Genomic DNA, 20,449 nt, shown 5'->3' with positions numbered 1-20,449 from the left:
ACCAACAGCGCAATAGGGTTCCCCTTTCAGGAGAAATTTTTTAAATATGTAAGGAAAAATTAATATTCTATAATTCAAGTTCACATTATTAATATCTTTGTATTAAGTTCTTTTGAATAATTTTATATACACCTACATACACTCAGATATATTTTAAGTAGGTTTTTTTGTTTGAGAGAAAAAGAGACTGGAGGGAGGAGCAAAGGGAGAGAGTCTTTTTTGTTTTTAAAGATTTTATTTATTTATTCATGACAGACAGAGAAACGCAGAGACACAGGCAGAGGAAGAAGCAGGTTCCCCGCAGGGAGTCCAATATGGGACTCGATCCAGGACCCCGGGATCACAACCTGAGCCAAAGGTAGATACTCAACCCTTGAGCCACCCACGTGCCCCTGGGAGAGAGAATCTGAAGCAGACTCCATGATGAGCATGAAGCCCAATGTGGGGCTTGATCTCACTACCCATGAGATCATGACCCAAGCCAAAACCAAGAGCGGGACACTCAACCAACCCAGGTGCCCCTTAAATAGTTATGATAAACTTTTTCTAAATACTAAGCATTCTTGTCGTCCCCAGGACCTTTCAGAAATAGCCACAGTATCCTCAGTAACCATCTTTGTCCCACAGGATTAAGGTCTTAATGATTTGTTTTCCTTCTTCAGGTGCCAGAAATTATGGGAGTTATCTGTGCCCGCCTATCCATAATCAGCCAGCCTAGAGTCCGACGACAAATCATAAATACTGTGAGTCTGTTTATCTCCAGGCCTAAGTACACAGATATAGTGATTGGCCACCTTCTGTGTCATCCAGTACCATATGACAGGTAACAGAACCTGGTACAGCCTCTGAATTAAACTGGGGTATGTGACACAGCCCCCCATATTGTGGAACATGATTGTTCTCAAAAATCTAATGATATTCTTGTAGAATAGATAAGATATAGTCAGATACTTGCAATATAAGTCAGAATATAATACATAAACATAAGGAAACAATCCAACAAATCCAGAATAAAAAACATTTTATAAGTCAGTTGGACTGAACTCTTCAAAAAAGCTAATGTCAAAAAAAAAAAAAAAAAAGCTAATGTCATGAAAGAAAAAATGTGCTGGCACATTATTCTACGTAAAAAGACACTGAAGAGATTTAACCAAATGCAATATGTGAACCTGATTGGATTCTGGATGAAAATAAAAGGTATAAAAGAAAATTTTAAGAAAATATAGGGTTGTCTGAGTGGCTCATCCACCATGCTTTTTTTAGATTTGTGGCTTTTAGAGTTGGAGGCACCCTGGAAGTTCCAGGAAATCTCTTCTGAGGAAGGCAGTGAGGCACTAGGAGAAGGTTCTAGGCCTCTACTCCCTTCAATCAGATTGACATCTTTCTTTTTTTCTTTTTTTAATGTAAGCTGTACTCCCAACATGGAGCTCAAACTCATGATCCCAAGATTGAGTTGCAACTGAGACAACCAGATGCTCCAGAGTGGCATGTCTTTTTGTCTGCTTTATATGTTGTGATTCTGGGTAGTTATTGTATCTTAGCCTTAAACTGTTTGAAAACTGCTTTCAGTGAATGGTTCTCACAGTGTCTTGGTGTAGTGCTGAAATTTTATTTTATTTTATTTTATTTTTGCTGATTTTGATTGGTTTAAGTTGAATTTAGATGCTCTACCACTAAATCAAATAAAGATTTTTACTCATCCAAAGAAAAAAATGAGTTTATATATACATATATATGTGTGTGTATATAAATATATATATATATATCTTTTTTCTTTTTAAATATTCTTTTGGGGGATCCCTGGGTGGCGCAGCAGTTTAGCGCCTGCCTTTGGCTCAGGGCCCGATCCTGGAGACCTGGGATCGAATCCCACGTCGGGCTCCCGGTGCATGGAGCCTGCTTCTCCCTCTGCCTGTGTCTCTGCCTCTCTCTCTCTCTCTCTCTGTGACTATCATAAATAAATAAACAAATAAATAGATAGATAGATAAATAAATAAATAAAAATACCTTTAAAAATAAATAAATAAATATTCTTTTGGGCATCTTACTGACTCAGTCGGTAGAGTATGCAACTCTTGATCTCAGGGTTGTAAGTTCAAGCTTCACATTGGGTGTAGAGATTACCTAAAGATAAAATATTTAAAATAAGTTAATTACAATAAAATAAAATATTCTTTTTTATGTTTCTCTAATATGTTACTGTTAATCTTTACTACTTGCTTCAGCTTATCTATACTAGATCCTTATATGAAATATATGATTTAGTACAAAATATTAAATATACTTAGAAATATACTCAGTTATTTTAAAGTATAACTTTAGCATTATTTATTGTTTGTATTTGTTCTAACTCTTGGATGACTTTGAGAGCCTACTGCTTTAGATCATATGAGAATTGTGGAATCTCCTAGAAATGGAAATGGCATAGTCAGGAGACTTCATTTTTATTATATTTTTGGTCATTTACCTGAAGTCTGTTAGCTGGTTTACATGCCAGTTGGGGTGATTGTTCTTAGGAGTTTCTCAAAGCATCTGCCATTTGCAAGGTGCTGTTTGCCTGGGGAAATAAGGGACAGGACATGGACCCTCCCCTGGAGCAGCACACATTCTGGAAGCAGATACAGGTATATAATAAGATTCCAAAGCAAAATAAGAGAGTTGTATGGAAGCTCGTAGAAGGTGACTTAATTAGATGAAAGATTGGGGAAGGATTTCTAAAAGAAGGGCTGTCCCAAGCTGAGTATTTAGTGTCAGTTAGCCAAGTAGAAGATGAGACAGTGAAAAGGGCATTCTAGACAAAAGTAATAGTAAAACAAAACACAAGGAAGATATGAAACAGGTTGATGAATACCCATTCCCAAAGGGATAATGGACAAACAAAAACCATGTCACACCTACAGAATCTGTATCACTGGAGGTAGAACCTGTTCCATATTTTTAACAAACTCTCCACATGATTTTTTTCACACTAAATTTTTTAAACCAGGGATGCCTGGGTGGCTCAGTGGTTAAGCACTGGCCTTCAGCTCAGGGTGTAATCCTGGAGTCCCAGGATTGAGTCCCACATCGGGCTCCCTGCATAGAGCCTGCTTCTCCCTCTGCCTTTGTCTCTGCCTCTCTCTCTCTCTGTCTCTCATAAATAAATAAGTAAAATCTTTAAAAAAAAGTTTTCTAAACCATTGGCTTATAGGCTAACGTGTATGTTTTCCTAATTCAAATGCATTCCCAGCACAATTACAACTGTGTTCTTTCCAGAAATAATTTTCTACAATCCACTTCCGCAGCTATGAGCCTTTTCAGCATTTCACATTATGTTTCTGACCTTCCCTTTAGGAGTCCTTGAAGACCTTACTTTGTTTTATTCACAGATTAGAATTATTAGAGTTGAGAGTGAAATGTTGGAATAGTCCTTAAGCTTCTCATTTTTTAGAGTGATTCTGATATAGACAGTTGGAAGACCACATTTGCTCTAGTAAGGATACCTAGGTAGATCCTGAAAATAAGAAAATGGATTAAAACCATGAGTAACTCCCATTCTTCCCCCCATAGTACTCCTCTACAGGGTTTATATAACACTCAGGCCCTACCTTTGAGTCAATGATAGAAGAAAAGTTATTACACACTGTCTTTCTTCAAGAAGAGATCTCTTCTAAGGAGAATCAAAGCTTTATTTCTGGGCTTGGACTTGTCCAAAATTTGAGGACCGTAGACTGGATTGAATAAATCTGTCTCTGAATGCCTTCTGTGAGCCTGGCATTGTGCTAGACCTTGAGGGATTCATGAAAGAAAAGCCACCCATCAGATAGACACATACAGAAAACTGAAAGTAGTACATTTAAGATTGAGGCAACCTCTATCCAGGAAAACTCTGAAAAAAATATAATAAAAAAAGAAACTTTGAAAGTGTTATGAGAATTCTCATGAGAGACATGGTAAAGCAGCAGCAAAAGCTTCACAGAAGAGATAACATTGGAGCCAGACCTGGAAGAGTGTTGATGGGCATGGGAGCGGACCAGTTGGAAAGGGCCTTCCAGGTTCAGGAAATAAGGAAAGGTATAGAGCTGTCAGAGTCCATTGTTAGGGGTGCCTGGGTGGCTCAGTCGATTAAATATCTGCCTTTGGCTCGGGTCATGATCCCGGGGTCCTGGGATTGAGTCCCACATCTGGCTCCCTACCCAGCGGGGAGTTTGCTTCTCCCTTTACCTGTAGCTCCTCCTGCTTATGCCCCACCCCTCTCTCAAATAAATAAAACCTTCTTTTTTAAAAAAAAAAAAGTCCATTTTTAGTTTGGTAAAGGCAAATGGTCTCAGGTAGCCAAAGCACAGGCATGTGACAGGGAAGTTGTGAGACTAAAAAGGTAAATTAGGACTAATTTTTCCTGAAGTCCATGATGAAGCATAGAACTTGAGATTATAAAACCCTGAGAGTAATTGTAATGAAATTAGATAGTAAGTCTTTTGATACCCTGAAGAACTGAACAGAGAGGAAAACCACTTACAGATTGGGTTTCAGATTCAATTTTTTTTTTTTTTTTTATGTATGATAGTCACAGAAAGAGAGAGAGGCAGAGACACAGGCAGAGGGAGAAGCAGGCTCCATGCGCCGGGAGCCCGATGTGGGATTCGATCCCGGGTCTCCAAGATCGCGCCCTGGGCCAAAGGCAGGCGCTAAACCGCTGCACCACCCAGGGATCCCCGGGTTTCAGATTCTAGAAAGGTTGTGGTTGGTGTGGGCTTAGGATAAGCCATTCTCCTGAACCCTTCTGTTCTTTGGGATTTCTAGGCATCTGGCTGAGTTGTGGAGAACTCTGGAAGTGGAACTGCCCAGCACCACCTGGATTCTGTGGAGACTCCTGAGGAAGCTGCAGAAATGCCATAATGAGCCCACCCATGAGAAGATGGCCTATGTGGCTGTTGCTGTAAGCCATTGAGCTTTGTCCCTCCAACTTCAGCACAATATGCTGCTTTTCTTGGTGTGACTCATCCAACACCCCTTCTGGAGAGTGTCTCTTTTTTATCTCTCTCAAAGTTTGCTTCTTTCACCCATTTATAAATCCATAATGTCTCTACCAAGGGACTGACATGGAGTGGCTTGGGAGAGTGAAGGAATCCCTATGATTTAATGAGTTTGGTTTAATCGATGTGGTTAAATGTTCCCTTATCCTTTAAAAAATATGTATCAAAAAAATAAAAAAATTAAAAATATGTATCATCTGGGGTGCCCGAGTGACTCAGTCGATTAACTGTCCAACTCTTGATCTCAGCTCAGGTCTTACCTCAGAGTTGTGAATTCAAGCCCCACATTGGTCTCCACTTCAGGCATGGAACCTACTTAAAATAAAGTAAAAGTAGGGACACCTGGGTGGCTCAGCGGTTAAGCATCTGCCTTCAGTTCAGGTCGTGATCTCGAGGTCCTGGGATTGAGTCCTGAGTCAGGCTCCCTGCAGGGGAAAAAAGAAGTCACATAATACAGAAGAATAAGACATAAAAAAGAAAAGGTCCTCCTTGAGCCGAGATTGGCAAACTTTTTCTATAAATATTTCAGGTTTTCGGGCCACATGGTAGTCTCCATAACATGTTCAGTTGAGGGTCTACTGTCAGCTCAGGTCATGATCTCAGGGGTCATGAGATGGAACCCCGAAGCAGGCTCCCTGCCTCTGCCTCTTCCCCCTGCTCGTGCATGCACTCACTCTCTCGCATGCGCTCTCTCTCTCTCTGCAAATAAATATAATCTTAAAAAGAAAAACAAGACTTAAAAAAAAAATCTAAAGACCATTCTTAGCCTAGCTATATCATCTCCCTAAAAATGAACATTCTAGAAGTGTTTATACATATATAAATATTTTGTATATGTATTTATTTGGTATACTTTTTCCTCCCATTTTTTTCCTTTTAAGTAGCCTTTTTTTTTTTTTTTTTTTTTTTTAAAGAGAGCGAGCGAGCAGGGGATAGGGCAGAGGGAGAAACAGACACCCCCCTGAGCAGGGAGCCTGACCTGGGGCATGATCCCAGGACCCTGAGATCATGACCTGAGCCAAAGGCACTTAACCAAATGTGCCACCCAGGCACCCCTAGATTTTATTTTTAGAGTAATTTTAGGTTTACACTAAAACTGAACAGAAAGTACAAAGTTTCTGTATACTTTCTATCCCCTACATGCACAGCCTCCCCCACTATCAATATATACTTTTTACTTTATTTTCTTCCCTACCAGTTTATGGTTCAGCTTTCTCTGACCCAAGTTATTATCGTACAGGTTTTTTTTAGCTTCCAAAGTTATTCTGACATCTCTAATCTGCCATTGTGTCCTCTCCTATTCTCTCTTTTCTTGTGGATTTACACCTTTTTTAAAATCCCTATAATGTTATCTTAGTTTTAGGAGTCAGGACAGATAAAGGCATATGTTTAATCATGTTAGTGTATGAAATTGTATGTATATATTAGTAGGATCAAATTAGATATATTATTTAGTGACCTGCTTTTTAAATTTAGCAATATATTAACTACTTTTCATATCAAAATATAAGACTCTGATATTCTTTTCATAGCTGTATAGTAATTTTTTTATTAACTTCTTAAAAACAGACAATATGTAACATGGTATAAAACCATTCGTTTCATTTCCAAGTTTCCTTTTAGTGAACATTTTAACAATTTTCAAACTATGGCCATAAAAACAGTGCTACAGTGCTACAATAAATTTAATCATGCATATATAGATTTTGTTATACATATCCAATTATTATTACTTTTATTTTTTATTTTTTTTAAATAAAGATTTTATTTATTTAGAGGGAGAGAGAGAACACAGCAGGGAGGGGCAGAAGGAGAGGAAGAGAGAGTCTTAAGGAGACTCTGTGCTGAGACCCCCAACACAGGGCTCAATCTCACAACCTGGGCTGAAACCAAGAGTCAGACTCTTAACTGACTATGCCAGCCAGGCACTCCAAGCATCCAACTCTTGATCTCAGATCAGGTCTTTTTTTTTTTTTTTTTTTTTAAATTTATGATAGTCAGAGAGAGAGAGAGGCAGAGACATAGGCAGAGGGAGAAGCAGGCTCCATGCACCAGGAGCCCGACATGGGATTTGATCCCGGGTCTCCAGGATCGCGCCCTGGGCCAAAGGCAGGCGCCAAACCGCTGCACCACCCAGGGATCCCCTCAGATCAGGTCTTGATCACAGGATCGTGGGTTCAAGCCCCACATTAGGTTGCACACTGGGCATGGAGCCTCATTTTAAAAGTAATTGGGATGCCTGGGTGGCTCAGTGGTTGAGCGTCTGCCTTTAGCTCAGGGCGTGATCCGGGAGTCCTGGGATCGATCCCACATGGGGCTCCCTGTGGGGAGCCTGCTTCTCCCTCTGCCTATGTGTCTGCCGCTCTCTCTGTGTCTCTTATAAATAAATAAAATCTTTAATATATATACATATACATATGTGTGTGTATATATAAAACTCATCCATGAAAAATCACTCTCTCTTCCTCTCCCTCTGCCCCTCCCTGCTGTGTTCTCTCTCTCTCCCTCTAAATAAATAAATAAATCTTAAAAAAAAAAAGAATTAGACACTCAACCAGCTGAGCCACCCAGGTGCCCCTACATCTGAATTTAGATGCCCCTCTCTCTTTGGTAACCTGAAATGACTACTTCATTCCTATTTCTTTTCCTCCTCACTTTCATGTCCCTGCACTGATTACCACTACTGTTCTTCCCATCGAATAGTAGAACCAGAAAGCATGATCTGGCACAAGCAGACATAAAGCAAAAGTAAGGTTTAATGCTAGCAGCTGTTCAGCTCTATGGTGTACCTTTTCTACCACAGGCAACAGATGCCCTTTATGAGGTGTTTGTGGGAAACAGGCTCCAAGCAGCTACATTCCGACTCTTTCCTCAGCTTCTCATGACACTGCTCATCCAGATACACCACAGCATCGGTCTCACCATGTCTGATGTCGCCGTTCCAAGTGGCCTGTACACAGGACAGGAAATGTCATCAGAGGTCACCCCTTTGTGGTACTGCCTGTTATGATTTTGTTACCCATAACTTACACTAAGCTCTAGGCACTGTGGTAGACACAGGATAGCCAAGATGTGGTCCCAACCATGGGACAGCTTACAGTCTGCCCTCATGGGACATCAGGATGAAATGCCCAGGAATCACTCTGGGCTCTCACTGGTTGGTTGTCTGATTGTTTTATTGGTGCCAAGATAAACTCAATAGAAATTTAATAGTGCATGACTTTCTTTTACAGATAATGCTGTAATGTGGATTATTTAAGAACACCTGACTAAAAGTCAGGAGAACTGAGTTCTAATTCTCATTCATTTAACTAGCTATGTACTCTGGGCAAATCTTCCATTGTTCTGTGCCTTGGTTTTCCTATCTGTAAATTAGGCCAGACTAGGTACTCTTTGAAAACCTTCTAATTTTAGGATTATCTGGTGTTATATCCAGCATACTAGTTCAGTAAGTAGTAGGGATAGTTTATTTTAAGTAATCTCTCCACCCCCTGTGGGGCTCAAACTCATGAACTGGAGATCAAGAGTTACATGCTCTACTGAGCCAGCCAGGTACCCCAGTAGTGGAGGTAGTTTACAAAGCACTGTGGGGGCACCTGGATGGCTTAGTTGATTAATCATCTGACTCTTTTTTTAAAAAAAAATTACTTTATTTATTTATTCATAGAGACACAGAGAGAGAGAGGGAGGCAGAGACACAGGCAGAGGGAGAAGCAGGCACCATGCAGAGAGCTTGATGTGGGACTTGATCCAGGGTCTCCAGGATCACGCCCTGGGCTGCAGGTGGCGCTAAACTGCTGTGCCACCGGGACTGCCCAATCATCTGACTCTTGATCTCAGCTCAGGTCTTGATCTCAGGGTTATGAGTTCAATCCCCACATTGAACTCATGCTGGTGTGGAGCTCACTTTGAAAATAAATAAGTAAAATAAAAAATAAAATAATAAGTAGTATGGGTAAACTTTATGGGGGTGTTTTTAAAAGTGGTTTTAAAAAAGCAGTGCATATGGGTTTAGCATCCCATATCATTTGTTTTATTGCAGATTTCAAACTCCCAGGGAAACACAATCTATTTAGATTTCTTTATGCTAAAGATTTGTGTGAAGGGCCTTTCAAGTTCTTAGAGCATTAAGAGTCTTTGGGGAAATCTAGAAAGAAGAGAATTACCATCCAGAGCTAGCAATGCATGGCCCTACTCAGTGAGAGCAGGGTAATTGTGTACTGATAAGTTGGAGGGACCTGTTCTATTCACTTGTTCTGGTTTTATTCAATTTAGCTTCGCCATACAAGCTACAAAGAGTCTCCTCCTCAGAACATTGTGCTGGCAGGAATTCAACATCATGGAAAAGAATAAAGGATGGACCCTCCTGGAAGGAAAAGAATGCCATCTTCAGGGAGTATCTCTCCTGGCTAAGTAAGATTACCTTTCCATGCACACCTGCTCTAAATCAGCATTGCGTTAGGTATTTTTCTCCTTTTTTGTTAAAACAGCAACCAAAGTTGGATAATATCACAGTTTAGGGAAATATCCATAATGCCAGGCAGATTTTTCAGAGTCCTGCCACTACCATACCATCCTATGCACCTAAAGCTGGGCAAAATCCTCAGAGGGCCCGCAGCCCCAGGAAAAATGCAGTCTGGATAGGAGCATTTCTAAGAGGTGCCCTGTTGGGTGTTCTGTTTTGCAGTGCATTGCTGGAAAGAAATCACCTCCTTGCACAAAAAGTCATGTACTTGTTGGTCCCTCTTCTTAACCGAGGGAATGATAAACATAAACTCACATCTGCAGGATTTTTTGTGGAGGTAAGATTTGTTAGATTGAGGAAGTCTGTAAAGCAGCAATACCTGCCTTCCTGGGCCCTATCCAACTGGGATCCATTTCAGATGTGGGATAGAAATAGTTTCAGATTCAAGCCTACTGAAATTCTTCTAGTCATATATTCATTATTTAGGCTTCCTTATGTATCTATAGCATAAGCATCACCCCACTTTTGGGTAAGGTGGTTCCCCTCATGAAAAAGGGTTGAAAGATAACTTTTTTGGCTGATTTCTGGGTTCTTTCAGCTTCTCCAGAGTCCAGTGGCTAGGAGACTGCCCAGCATATACTCCATTGTCCGCTTGAAAGACTGGCTACATCATGGAAATAGAGTCTTCAAATTTCTTGCCCTAAGGGGACTGCGCTATCTTATTAAACACCAGGATATGGTAGGAGGGGCCCCCAGACCACTGATTTGTAAGTCACAAATCAAACATACCCCAGAAAGATCCCCAAGCAACTGGTAACAGCCAAGAAGGAAATTGGGTAGCCTAGGAATAGGAACAAGTAGGAGTACATCCCTTTGTATCTTTTAAATTTTATGCCTAGGAAATATGTAAGTACTGACTTAAGTATTTAATGAAATCACAAGAAATAAGTCCAAGTCGCATATATTCATAATATTTGAAACCTACAAATTTTTTTCTTTTTTTAAGATTTTATTTATTTATTCATGAGAGACAGAGAGAGAGAGAGGCAGACACAGGCAGAGAGAGAAGCAGGCTCCATGCAGGGAGCCTGATATGGGACTCAATCCTGGGACTCCAGGACACCCTGGACCGAAGGCAGGCACTAAACCGCTGAACCACCAGGGATCCCCCTAAAACCTATAATTTGTATAAGGAAGTACCCTCACTGTCATCACACTATCACAGCCTGGGTGACATTCAGGTGTCCTTTTATGTCTTGTACCATGTTGCCCTAAGGAGTACATTGGATAGGCCATTATATCTTCTCCTAAGATGTGTATCATCTAAACAAAGATTATTGACATTCATGTTGAAGTAAAGTTCATTTTCTACCAGCCTAGCTAGAAACTAGGCCTGGGGCAGAAGGAAAGATGAATCCCTGGGCCTTCAATTTTTTCACTTGAGTTCAATTTTTTTAATATTTATTTATTTATTTTTAAGATTTTATTTATTTAGGCCAGCCCAGGTGGCTCAGTGGTTTAGCGCCACCTTCAGCCCAGGGCGTGATCCTGGAAACCTGGGATTGAGTCTCACCTCAGGCTCCCTGCATGGAGCCTGCTTCTCCCTCTGCCTGTGTCTCTGCTTCTCTCTCTCTCTCTCTCTCTCTCTCTGTCTCTCATGAATAAATAAATCTTATAAATAAATAAGTATATATTTGAAACAAAGATGACAGTTGTTAGCATGATAATTCTGGTTGTTTGGATACACAAATATTTGCTGCCATATTCTACTTACTTTTTACATGTATGTTTTAAACTTTAAAACTCTGAGATTGTTTCCTTTTGGAAGTTTCAGAAAAATAGAATCCCAATTCAGAACGGGAAGGACCCTGCAGGGTCCTCAGTCAATTTCTACTTGATTTCCTGCAAGGAATCTTAACTGTCTCTGGATACATTCCATGTTAGAGAACTCACTAGGACCTGAGCTAGCCATCTTATATTTCTCTTGTTGTAAGCAATTCTTTACACTGACCCTAAATCTCTGTCACTTGACCATCCCCACCTGGTCCCGTTGCTGCCCAAATGAAGCAACTTAAAACAGCTCTGCCCCCTTCTCTACGATCAGTCCTGCCAATACTGAGAGGGCAGTCATGCCCTCTTCTCTGTTCTTAACTAGCCAGTGCTACCAAACATTGAACAAGCACCACGTACTGGATAAAGGTGGGGAGCCCTACTTTGGTACCAGATAAAGTGCTATCAAGAGGGTGATGGTGCACTCCCTTTGGGCACACAGAGGGAAGACATCAGGAGCCTGTTGCCATGCATCTTAGACCTCTTATGTGAAACCGACGAGAAGATCGTTTTGTTGGCCATCCAGATACTCCTGCAACTCGTGGGGACAATGGATTTCACCACCCTGACGGCCATGATGAAGACCCTGTTCACCCTATTTGGTGATGTAAGACAATGAGAGAGGAGAAACTTTCCTAGGGGAGGGTAATTGGCATAACAGAAAATAGAAATTGGGATAGTAATAAATATACTCTATTTTATTTGTTTTTAAGATTTTTATTTATTCATGAGAGACACACACACACAGAGTGAGAGAGGGGCAGAGACATAGGCAGAGGGAGAAGCAGGCTCTATGCAGGGAGCCTGACGTGGGACTCAATCCCGGGTCTCCAGGATCACGCCATGGGCTGAAGGCGGCACTAAACCGCTGAGCCACCCGGGATGCCCAATACGCTCTATTTTATATAGTACTTTTTATGTTCACAGCACTTTCAAATCTCCTCTCTGAAGACCCTTCCAGGTAACTTGTGATGTTAGTAGGACTGGTGTTATTGTTTGCCAGACTAAATAAAAAACAGTTGTAGAGACTTGCCAATGTACCACCCTGATCATGGGATGAGGAAGAAGTTTGTATAAGAAAAGACATCTTTCAAGGAGCACTCAGGACTGGGTCCCCATCCCAAATCCCAAAGATTAAAAACAAACAAACAAACAAACAAACATGGAGCACAATGAACCATATCCTTGAAAGAGTCAAGTATGGCAAGGCTGGGATTCTGAATCTCAGCAAAACAGCTTGTGTGAATGGTTAATACTAGTATCAGGCACAAGCTGTGCTGACTACATTTCTCATTTGCAGAGCGAGAGAAGAACCAGTACTACAAAGCACCAGGTCTTGCCATCTTTATATATATTTGGCTTCTTGTCCTCAGCTACCTACAGCTAACTAGCCTCATGTTAGGACTGATGTTTCAACCAACAAGTTCAGCATGAACACTTTCAGTGACTTGCTTCCCTTTGGATACTCCCTTTGTAGGTGAGATCTGATGTTCATCGTCTCTCCATGACCCTGTTTGGAGCGTCCATAAAGTCTGTGAAATACACAGATAAGAAGGGTGTAGAGAATCAAGTCCTGGACAGCTTGGTCCCACTACTTCTGTATTCTCAGGATGAAAATGATGCAGTAGCTGAGGTAATGCCTTTGTCAAGTTCTTTCAGACCTGAATAACTTCTAGTCCAGAGCCAAATCTGCAAATAAGCATTCATATCTTTGAAGGCAGGGACTTTGTGGTACCATCTTTATTTTTTTTAAGATTTTATTTATTTATTCATAGAGACAGAGAGAGAGGCAGAGACACAGGCAGAGGGAGAAGCAGGCTCCATGCAGGGAGCCTGATGTGGGACTTGATCCGGGGTCTCCAAGATTACGCCCCGGGCTGCAGGTGGCGCTAAACCACTGCGCCACCAGGGCTGCCCTGTGGTACCATCTTTATTTACTATTTCCTCTAGCACAAGCTATCTTTCAAATATTTTGCCTAAGTGAATTGTGTGAAAAATCTTACTCCTTATTTCTGTATAGCAAATTATGGCCCTTTGTGGGTAAGAACAATATATTAAACCTTTTTGCAGCCCCACCCCAATATTTAGCCTAGCACAGAGCCTAAATACAGTGCCAAATGCATCAAACTCTTTTTGTTGATGACAGTGACAGTATTTCATTATCTGTCTTCTTGTATTCAATAACTGCCTTCTGGCCTTTAGACAAATAGACTTGTATTGAGGGCTAAGTCATAAATAGCTTCTCTGACAATCTAGGGAAGCTTCTATATCTCCTTAATATTCTGGGAGTTTCTGCCATAGAGCTGTGCATGGGATGTCATCATCTTGAGAACTGTCCCATACCTCAGGAGCCTGTCCATTCCAATGTGTTATGACCACTAGTTACAGCAGACCAGAGGAATGTTTAGACCACAGTGATTCTGGAAAAATACTAGAGCTTTCCTCTACTTAAGTTCCCCATTACAGAAATGAAAGCAGGATCGATAACAAGATTTAAGATTATGGTTGGCGGGGATCCCTGGATGGCTCAGCGGTTTAGCGCCACCTTCAGCCCAGGGCCTGATCCTGGAGTCGCGGGATCAAGTCCCATGTCCGGCTCCCTGTGTGGAGCCTGCTTCTCCCTCTGCCTGTGTCTCTGCCCCCGCCCCCACCTGTGTCTCTCATGAATAAATAAATAAAATCTTAAAAAAAAAAAAAGATTATGGTTGGCCCTGGTATCTTAATGTAGGGGAAGTATTATGGTCTTGTAACCAAAACTATGAAATATGTCAGACCCCAATAAAGCATAGAGTAGAGCTTCCAACCAAGAGATGGAAAATAATGCCCTATAGGGGTCACAGATATTTGGATGCATTGATACCCATCTCACCCCCTCGACCTGTCAGCCCTTATCATCAAGTAAGGCATAGAGCAGCCAAGGCTCTGCACTTACTTTCTTTCAAACCTTGAATGATTCCTAACTTGGTCTTCAAAGCTCTTCAGAGAGTATTCTAAGCAGAGAGGTGAAATCTAACATTGAACAGGTTAGGAATCACTAACACAGGCAGCCCGGGTGGCTCAGCGGTTTAGCACCGCCTTCAGCCCAGGGCATGATCCTGGACCCAGGATCGAGTCCCATGTCAGGCTCCATGCATGGAGCCTGCTTCTCCCTCTGCCTGTGTCTCTGCCTCTCTCTCTCTCTCTGTCTCTCATGAATAAACAAAATCTTAAAAAAAAAAAAAAAAAAGGAATCACTAACACAGAGAACCTAATCTACCACCCATGTAAGAAATAAAACAGGAATAAATCATGTACCTATCCTCAGTTGAATTCCCCCAACAACTATCATCCTGAATTTTGTTATCACTTCTGCGGTAATATTTGTTCATGTTTTACAACTTTATATGTAGAAAAAAAAACTTTGTATCTTGTATCATTTATAAATCTCTTAGCAACTTGCTCGAGCTTTTTTTGCTTATTTAGCATTGTAAGATTTGCCCACGTTGTGGGCTCCAGTTCATTTCTTCTAACTGCTGTATAGAATTCTATCTTGAAGATATCCTCACACTTCTCCCATGCTCCTATTCTTGAACATTTAATTGTCTCTAGTTCTTGATTGTTACAGTGCTGCAGTGAACATTCTTTACGTATTCCTTTGTGGACCTATGTGAGAGTTTCTTGAGGGAATAAACCCAGAAGTAAACTATCTGGGTATCTTTAACTTTACTAGATATTTACAAATAAACAAAGTAGCTGAACTAACTTGTATTCCCATCAGTTCCCAAAGGAATTTTAATGGCCCAAATCTAGTGAACCTGGGATAAGATACTTGCTTGAATTGAATACTCTTAAGTGGTGGTGTGTGGTACATGGGAGGCATTCTGAGAGCCGTGGATAGAGAAGCCCACTTACTAAATTTTGCTCAAGCATCTGGATTGGGAAGGGATCAGTACTGTCCAGAATTCCTTCCAAGCCAGAGATTCCACAAGGACTATGAGAAGAGGAGCTACACTTCCTGTGTGAAGTGACAGAAGAATGAAATGGGAGCAAAAAGTATTTGGAGGAGCTTTGCCTCTTAGCACAAGGAGTAGTGGGAACCCCTGCCCCAATCTCTGTTCTGGTATTACACTTTTACCTTAGACCAGTGGTTTCTACATCCTCCCCACAGCTCTGCAGGCTTCATGGGTCCCTTTCAGAGGGATTGTTTAGGGAAATTGAAGGAGTGCAGGACTCTGGTTTCTCTCTATCCCTGCCCTCACTTTAGCCAGTTCTTTTTGAAGGAAGGTTACCTCAGCTAAAAAATGTTTGAAAACGCTGATCTCTGATAATCCTTTTCATAGGAAAGCAGGCAAGTCCTAACTATATGTGCCCAGTTCCTGAAGTGGAAGCTGCCCCAAGAAGTGTACTGCAAAGATCCCTGGTACATCAGCCCTAGTGAAGCTGGAACAGTCTGCAAATTCTTTGTATGTGAGCGATACTGGCTTTGTTAACTCTCATATGCTTGCATGCTTAGTTTTTCTGATGTAGTTTTTAATGGAGGAACACGACATAAAGGAAATATTTACCATCCCTTTTGACATCAGCAGCTGATATCCATGAACCATCTTGTATTGGGAACCTATTTCTCTAGTTTCCTCCCAACTGAGTCACACACTTACTTTCTATTACCGCCTTTCTTCATAAAAAAAAGACTCTCTCTTAGATTCTTGGGAGCCCCACTAACCTGAGTCAGAGGCTATGGAGTCAGGCTGATAGTATATGCTCAAAAAACTATTTATGAAGTGAATTTAAATGGAGTTGTGTATTGCCTTTACAATGCCTACTATGGAAGAGCCTAGGACTGGCTATTCCCATGGGTCTTCCGTATGGGTAACCTGCTTAGGACCCAATGTGGGCTCCTCTGATCAAACTTAACGGGGCTAGGAAGCCCCACTATACCACTGTGTCAGGTTTTCCACTAAGAATTATCTCTCTGACATGTACCCAAGTGTTTATCTGAGGCATTGATGACAGTATTTACTGCAAAAATTCAGTGCTCTCAATGTATAAGATTTTAGATTGTCCATGTAACATCATAAGAGCTATGGGAATAGATCCCGACTGTCCTCCTCCTATCTTCAAGCAGCCTATCTTTGTAACAGAATCACTGAGAGGTACATTTATTCATCCAGTAAGCCCAATACATCCGGTGTGCAACAGGCAGTGGAGAACCCAGAAACATGCCAAAGATAAGAACTTCCTAAGGGAGCTTGCTAGCTAGTAAGGGAGATAAAACCTCTGTGGAAAATGAAATAGAAACTCAAGGTGGAAAATGGTATGTGCCAAGAGAGGGGTACCTGCAGAAATGCTCAGAGCAGAGTGAAGGCAATAGTAGGGGTGCGTGGGTGGCTCCGTTGGCTAAGTGTCTGCCTTGGGCTCAGGTCATGATCCCAGGGATTGAACTCCACATTGGGCTCCCTGCTCAACAGAGAGTCTGCTTCTCCTGCACCCTCTTGCCTTTCCCCCCACTTGTGCTCTTTGGTTCTCTCTCCCTGTCAAATAAATAAATAAAATCTTCAAAAAAAAAAAAAAAAAAAAAAGAAGTCAAGAGTGACCTGGGAAGAGCCGATAGGCGATAGGGAGGCAGAGTTCAAGGCAGAGCTGAGTGAACGGAGAAAACTTAGATCAGAGAAGTGGAGATGGACTTAGAGGCACACCAGGGACAATCTGCAGCATGAGTGGGTGTGAACATGGTGCATCCAGAGGACGTAACTTTGTCTAAGGACTTGTTATTGTGGTGTAACATTCATTAAGCAACTGCAGTTATTAATTCAAGCACCATATTCTATGCGTCCGATGTCTAACATCGTCCCTGGCTCTGGAAACTAAGTGAGGCTGACAAAAACAGTGGTGTACTTCACTCCTTTCTACTCTTACTTTTTTCCCCACTTAGGGAAAAAAATGCCAGGGGAAAGTTAACCTCCTAGCCCAAACATTGATGTTCTCCAAGAATGCAAAACTTCCTATCAGAAGAGCAGCAGTCTTATTTGTAGGTATAAACAATCCTTTCATTTCTACAGTCACTTTATCCTATATTTTCACAAATTGTGTTGTTGAGTATCCCCATTCTTTATGAAGATGACCTTGAAAACACTCTTTTGGAGAAAAGGGCTGTTATCTATAGGTAACTATCAGGCACTTGGAAGGCAAGTTTTTAGAATCTGTCTAATCATCAAAAGGCCAGTTCTACCAACTGCTCAGAGTCAAAGCCAGACCACAGCCTTACTGACTTTATCCTGCACTTAGGACTCTTGTTAAAGTATGTGGATTGCAGCGAGCTCAGGACGAAGGGCACTGACTGGATAGAGAATGGTAAGTAATAACACATTTGGATTTGGTTTGGGGTAGGATCTGAGGCAGTGCCTGGGGGCAGGCTCTCTGACAGAGGTTAGACCTTGGGAACCAGAGAGCCTGACTTTTGCAGTAATAAAGACCTTGGAGACAGTGAATGACAGTCTCCTCCCAGTTCAATTCCCCTTATTAGGAAAGGACATGACACTTTTTGTTTGGAAACCAGCTTTGCTGAGTGTCTCAGGAACAAGTCCTGATTTTACCTAGAAATACCATCTTAGTAAGTTCTGATGATAGCTCACGAGTACCTCAGAGATGACTGCAACACTCTTTTCTATAAGCAGTTGTCCTGTGAAGTGGCAGGACTTGGCACTACAGAGGTTTATAGTCCTATAAGGTAGCCATCATGCAAATGGTTTTCTGGATTGTCAGTGAGTCGAAGTTTCTATAACTATACAGCTTTGAGGATTTAGCACTCAAAGAATTATTTATTCCCACTTGAAAAGTAGTCATACAATTAGAAAATGCTGTAAAATGCCAAGCCTCACAACCCAAAAGTATGTACTATGAGAACCAAATTAAAATCCTGGGGGCCCCTGGCTGGCTCAGTTGGTAGAGCATGAGACTCTTAATCTCAGATTGTGAGTTCAAGCTCCATGTTGGGTATAAAGATTACTTAAAAATAAAATCCTTAAGCGGTGCCTGCATGGCTCAGTTGGTTAAGCAACTGACTTGGTTTCAGTTCAGGTTGTGACCTCATGGTTGTGATCTCATGGGATCATAACTATGAGATTGAGTCCTGCTGCAGGCTCCATGCTCAGTGGAGAGTCCACTTTCCTTCTCTCTCTGCTGCTCCTCCCATGTGTGCGGCTCTCTCTCTCTCTCTCTCAAATAAACAAATTAAAAAAAAAAAAACTTACCCTGAAAAGTTCACTGCTTTTACTTATTTATTTTAAAGATTTTATTTATTTATTCATGAGAGACACACAGAGAGAGGCAGAGACACAGGCATTAGGAGAAGCAGGCTCCATGCAGGGAGCCCAACAGAGAACTCGATCCCGGGTCCCCAGGATCACACCCTAGGCTGAAGGCGGCGCTAAACTGCTGAGCTACCCGGGCTGCCCCGGTTCACTGCTTTTAAAATAAAAGTATGTAACTGATAAAATGGCCAGAAGCTGGACCTATTTAAGAAAGATTATGAGAGGGGTACCTGAGGCTCAGTTAAGCATCTGCCTTTGGCTCAGGTCATGATCTCGGGGTCTTGCAATCGAGCCCAGCACTGGGCTCCCTGCTCGTGGGAGTCTACTTCTCCTTCTCCCTCTGCCCCTCCTCCACTCATGCTCTCTTGCTATCTCTCTCCCTCTCTCTCTCTCTCAAATAAATAAATAAATATTTTTTTTAAAAAAGTTTAAAGAAAGATTATAAGAGGGGTGCCTCACTGGCTCTGTCGCTGGAGTATGCAATTCTTGACCTTGGAGTTGTAGGCTTGAGCCCCACATCGGGTGCAGAGATTACTTAAAAATGAAATCTTTTGGCAGCCCCAGTGGCCCAGAGGTTTAGCGCCACCTTCGGCCCCAGGTGTGATCCCAGAGACCGGGGATCAAGTCCCACATCAGGCTCCCTGCATGGAGCCTGCTTCTCCCTCTGCCTGTGTGTCTGCCTCTCTCTGTGTGTGTGTCTGTCATGAATAAATAAATAAAACATTTTTTTAAAAATGAAATCTTTGGGATGCCTACATGGCTCAGCAGTTGAGCGTGCCTGCCTTCAGCCCAGGGCATGATCCTGGAGTCCCGGGATCGAGTCCCACATCGAGCTCCCTGCATGGAGCCTCCTTCTCTCTCTGCCTGTGTCTCTGCTTCTTTCTCTCTCTCTCTGTCTCTGTCTCTCATGAATAAATAAAGTCTTAAAAAAAAAAGAAATCTTAAAGAAAAAAAAGATTATGCAAGAGACGCCTAGCTAGCTCAGTCAGTACAGCATGCAACTCCTGGTCTCAAGGTCATAAGTTTGAGTACCACATCAGGGGTAGAGTTCACTTAAAATATTAATTAAATTAAAAAAAGAGAGAGACCTGGGTGGCTCAGTGATTGAGTGGAGTGTCTGCCTTTGGCTCAGGTCATGATCCTGGGGTCCCGGGATCGAGTCCTGCATCAGGCTCCCTGTAGGGGACCCTGCTTCTCCCTCTGCCTATGTCTCTGCCTCTCTCTGTGTGTCTCTCATGAATAAATAAATAAATAATTTTTTAAAAGAAAAAAAAAAGAAAAAATTATTTGTGTAAAAAAATTATAAGAGGTATTAACGAGATTTGTGGTGATCATTCTGCAGTATATACAAATATCAAATTATACTTAATAAAAAATTTTTTCAATCATATGATCCTATAACATGGATATGCTATACTTTATTAAACTAATTTCTTAGTATTTCTAATCTTGGATGTTTTCCATTACTTTTTAAAGATTTATTTATTTATTTCTTCATGAGAGACACACACAGAAAGGCAGAGACATAGGCATAGGGAGAAGCAGGCTCCCTGCAGGGAGCCTGATGTGGGACTCCATCCCAGGATCCTCATGTGGGACTCGATCCCAGTACTCCAGATCACACCGCAAACCACTGAGCTACCCAGGTGCCCCCAGTTTTGTTATTTTTAAGTAACACTGGAATGAACATTCCTGTACCTGTTTCTCCTTATTTTCATAGGTTAAATTCCTAGCAGTGAGATTGATAAGTCAAAGTATATATTTACTTAAAGGGTTTGATACACGTTGCCAAACTTCCCTATAAAAAAGGGATATCTGGCAGCCCCGGTGGCGCAGCGGTTTAGTGCCGC

At 41.6% G+C, this 20,449-nt stretch overlaps 1 protein-coding gene and 1 long non-coding RNA gene across 19 annotated transcripts in view; one reads left to right on the top strand and one right to left on the bottom strand.

Annotated features, from left to right (window-relative positions):
- Positions 1–20,449, top strand: part of MROH8 (maestro heat like repeat family member 8) — a 58,871-nt gene that overhangs the window by 33,921 nt on the left and 4,501 nt on the right. For 9 of the 18 annotated variants that reach the window (XM_025469998.3, XM_035705338.2, XM_025470009.3 and 6 more), the window contains 11 exons: positions 663–823; positions 4,783–4,918; positions 7,819–8,009; positions 9,291–9,428; positions 9,703–9,817; positions 10,079–10,219; positions 11,753–11,917; positions 12,788–12,943; positions 15,630–15,752; positions 17,222–17,321; positions 17,575–17,640. In XM_025469998.3, coding sequence (XP_025325783.1) covers positions 663–823; positions 4,783–4,918; positions 7,819–8,009; positions 9,291–9,428; positions 9,703–9,817; positions 10,079–10,219; positions 11,753–11,917; positions 12,788–12,943; positions 15,630–15,752; positions 17,222–17,321; positions 17,575–17,640 — 1,492 coding nt within the window. Of the gene's footprint in view, positions 1–662; positions 824–4,782; positions 4,919–7,818; positions 8,010–9,290; positions 9,429–9,702; positions 9,818–10,078; positions 10,220–11,752; positions 11,918–12,787; positions 12,944–15,629; positions 15,753–17,221; positions 17,322–17,574; positions 17,641–20,449 lie in introns of those variants that run through there. The other 9 variants (XR_003145118.3, XR_004808769.2, XM_025470000.3 and 6 more) reach the window with 8 other exon arrangements.
- Positions 1,115–7,939, bottom strand: LOC125753499 (uncharacterized). The gene is made up of 4 exons (XR_007405486.1): positions 7,805–7,939; positions 5,276–5,440; positions 2,468–2,557; positions 1,115–2,124 (listed from the first exon to the last, which is right to left on the bottom strand). It is a non-coding gene; the product is annotated as an uncharacterized LOC125753499 (long non-coding RNA).

The sequence above is a fragment of the Canis lupus genome, chromosome 24, assembly GCF_003254725.2.
Source record: "Canis lupus dingo isolate Sandy chromosome 24, ASM325472v2, whole genome shotgun sequence".
Taxonomy (NCBI): Eukaryota; Metazoa; Chordata; class Mammalia; order Carnivora; family Canidae; genus Canis; species Canis lupus.
The sequence above is the reverse complement of the archived record's forward strand: the minus strand, read 5'-3'. Positions and strand labels throughout refer to the sequence as shown.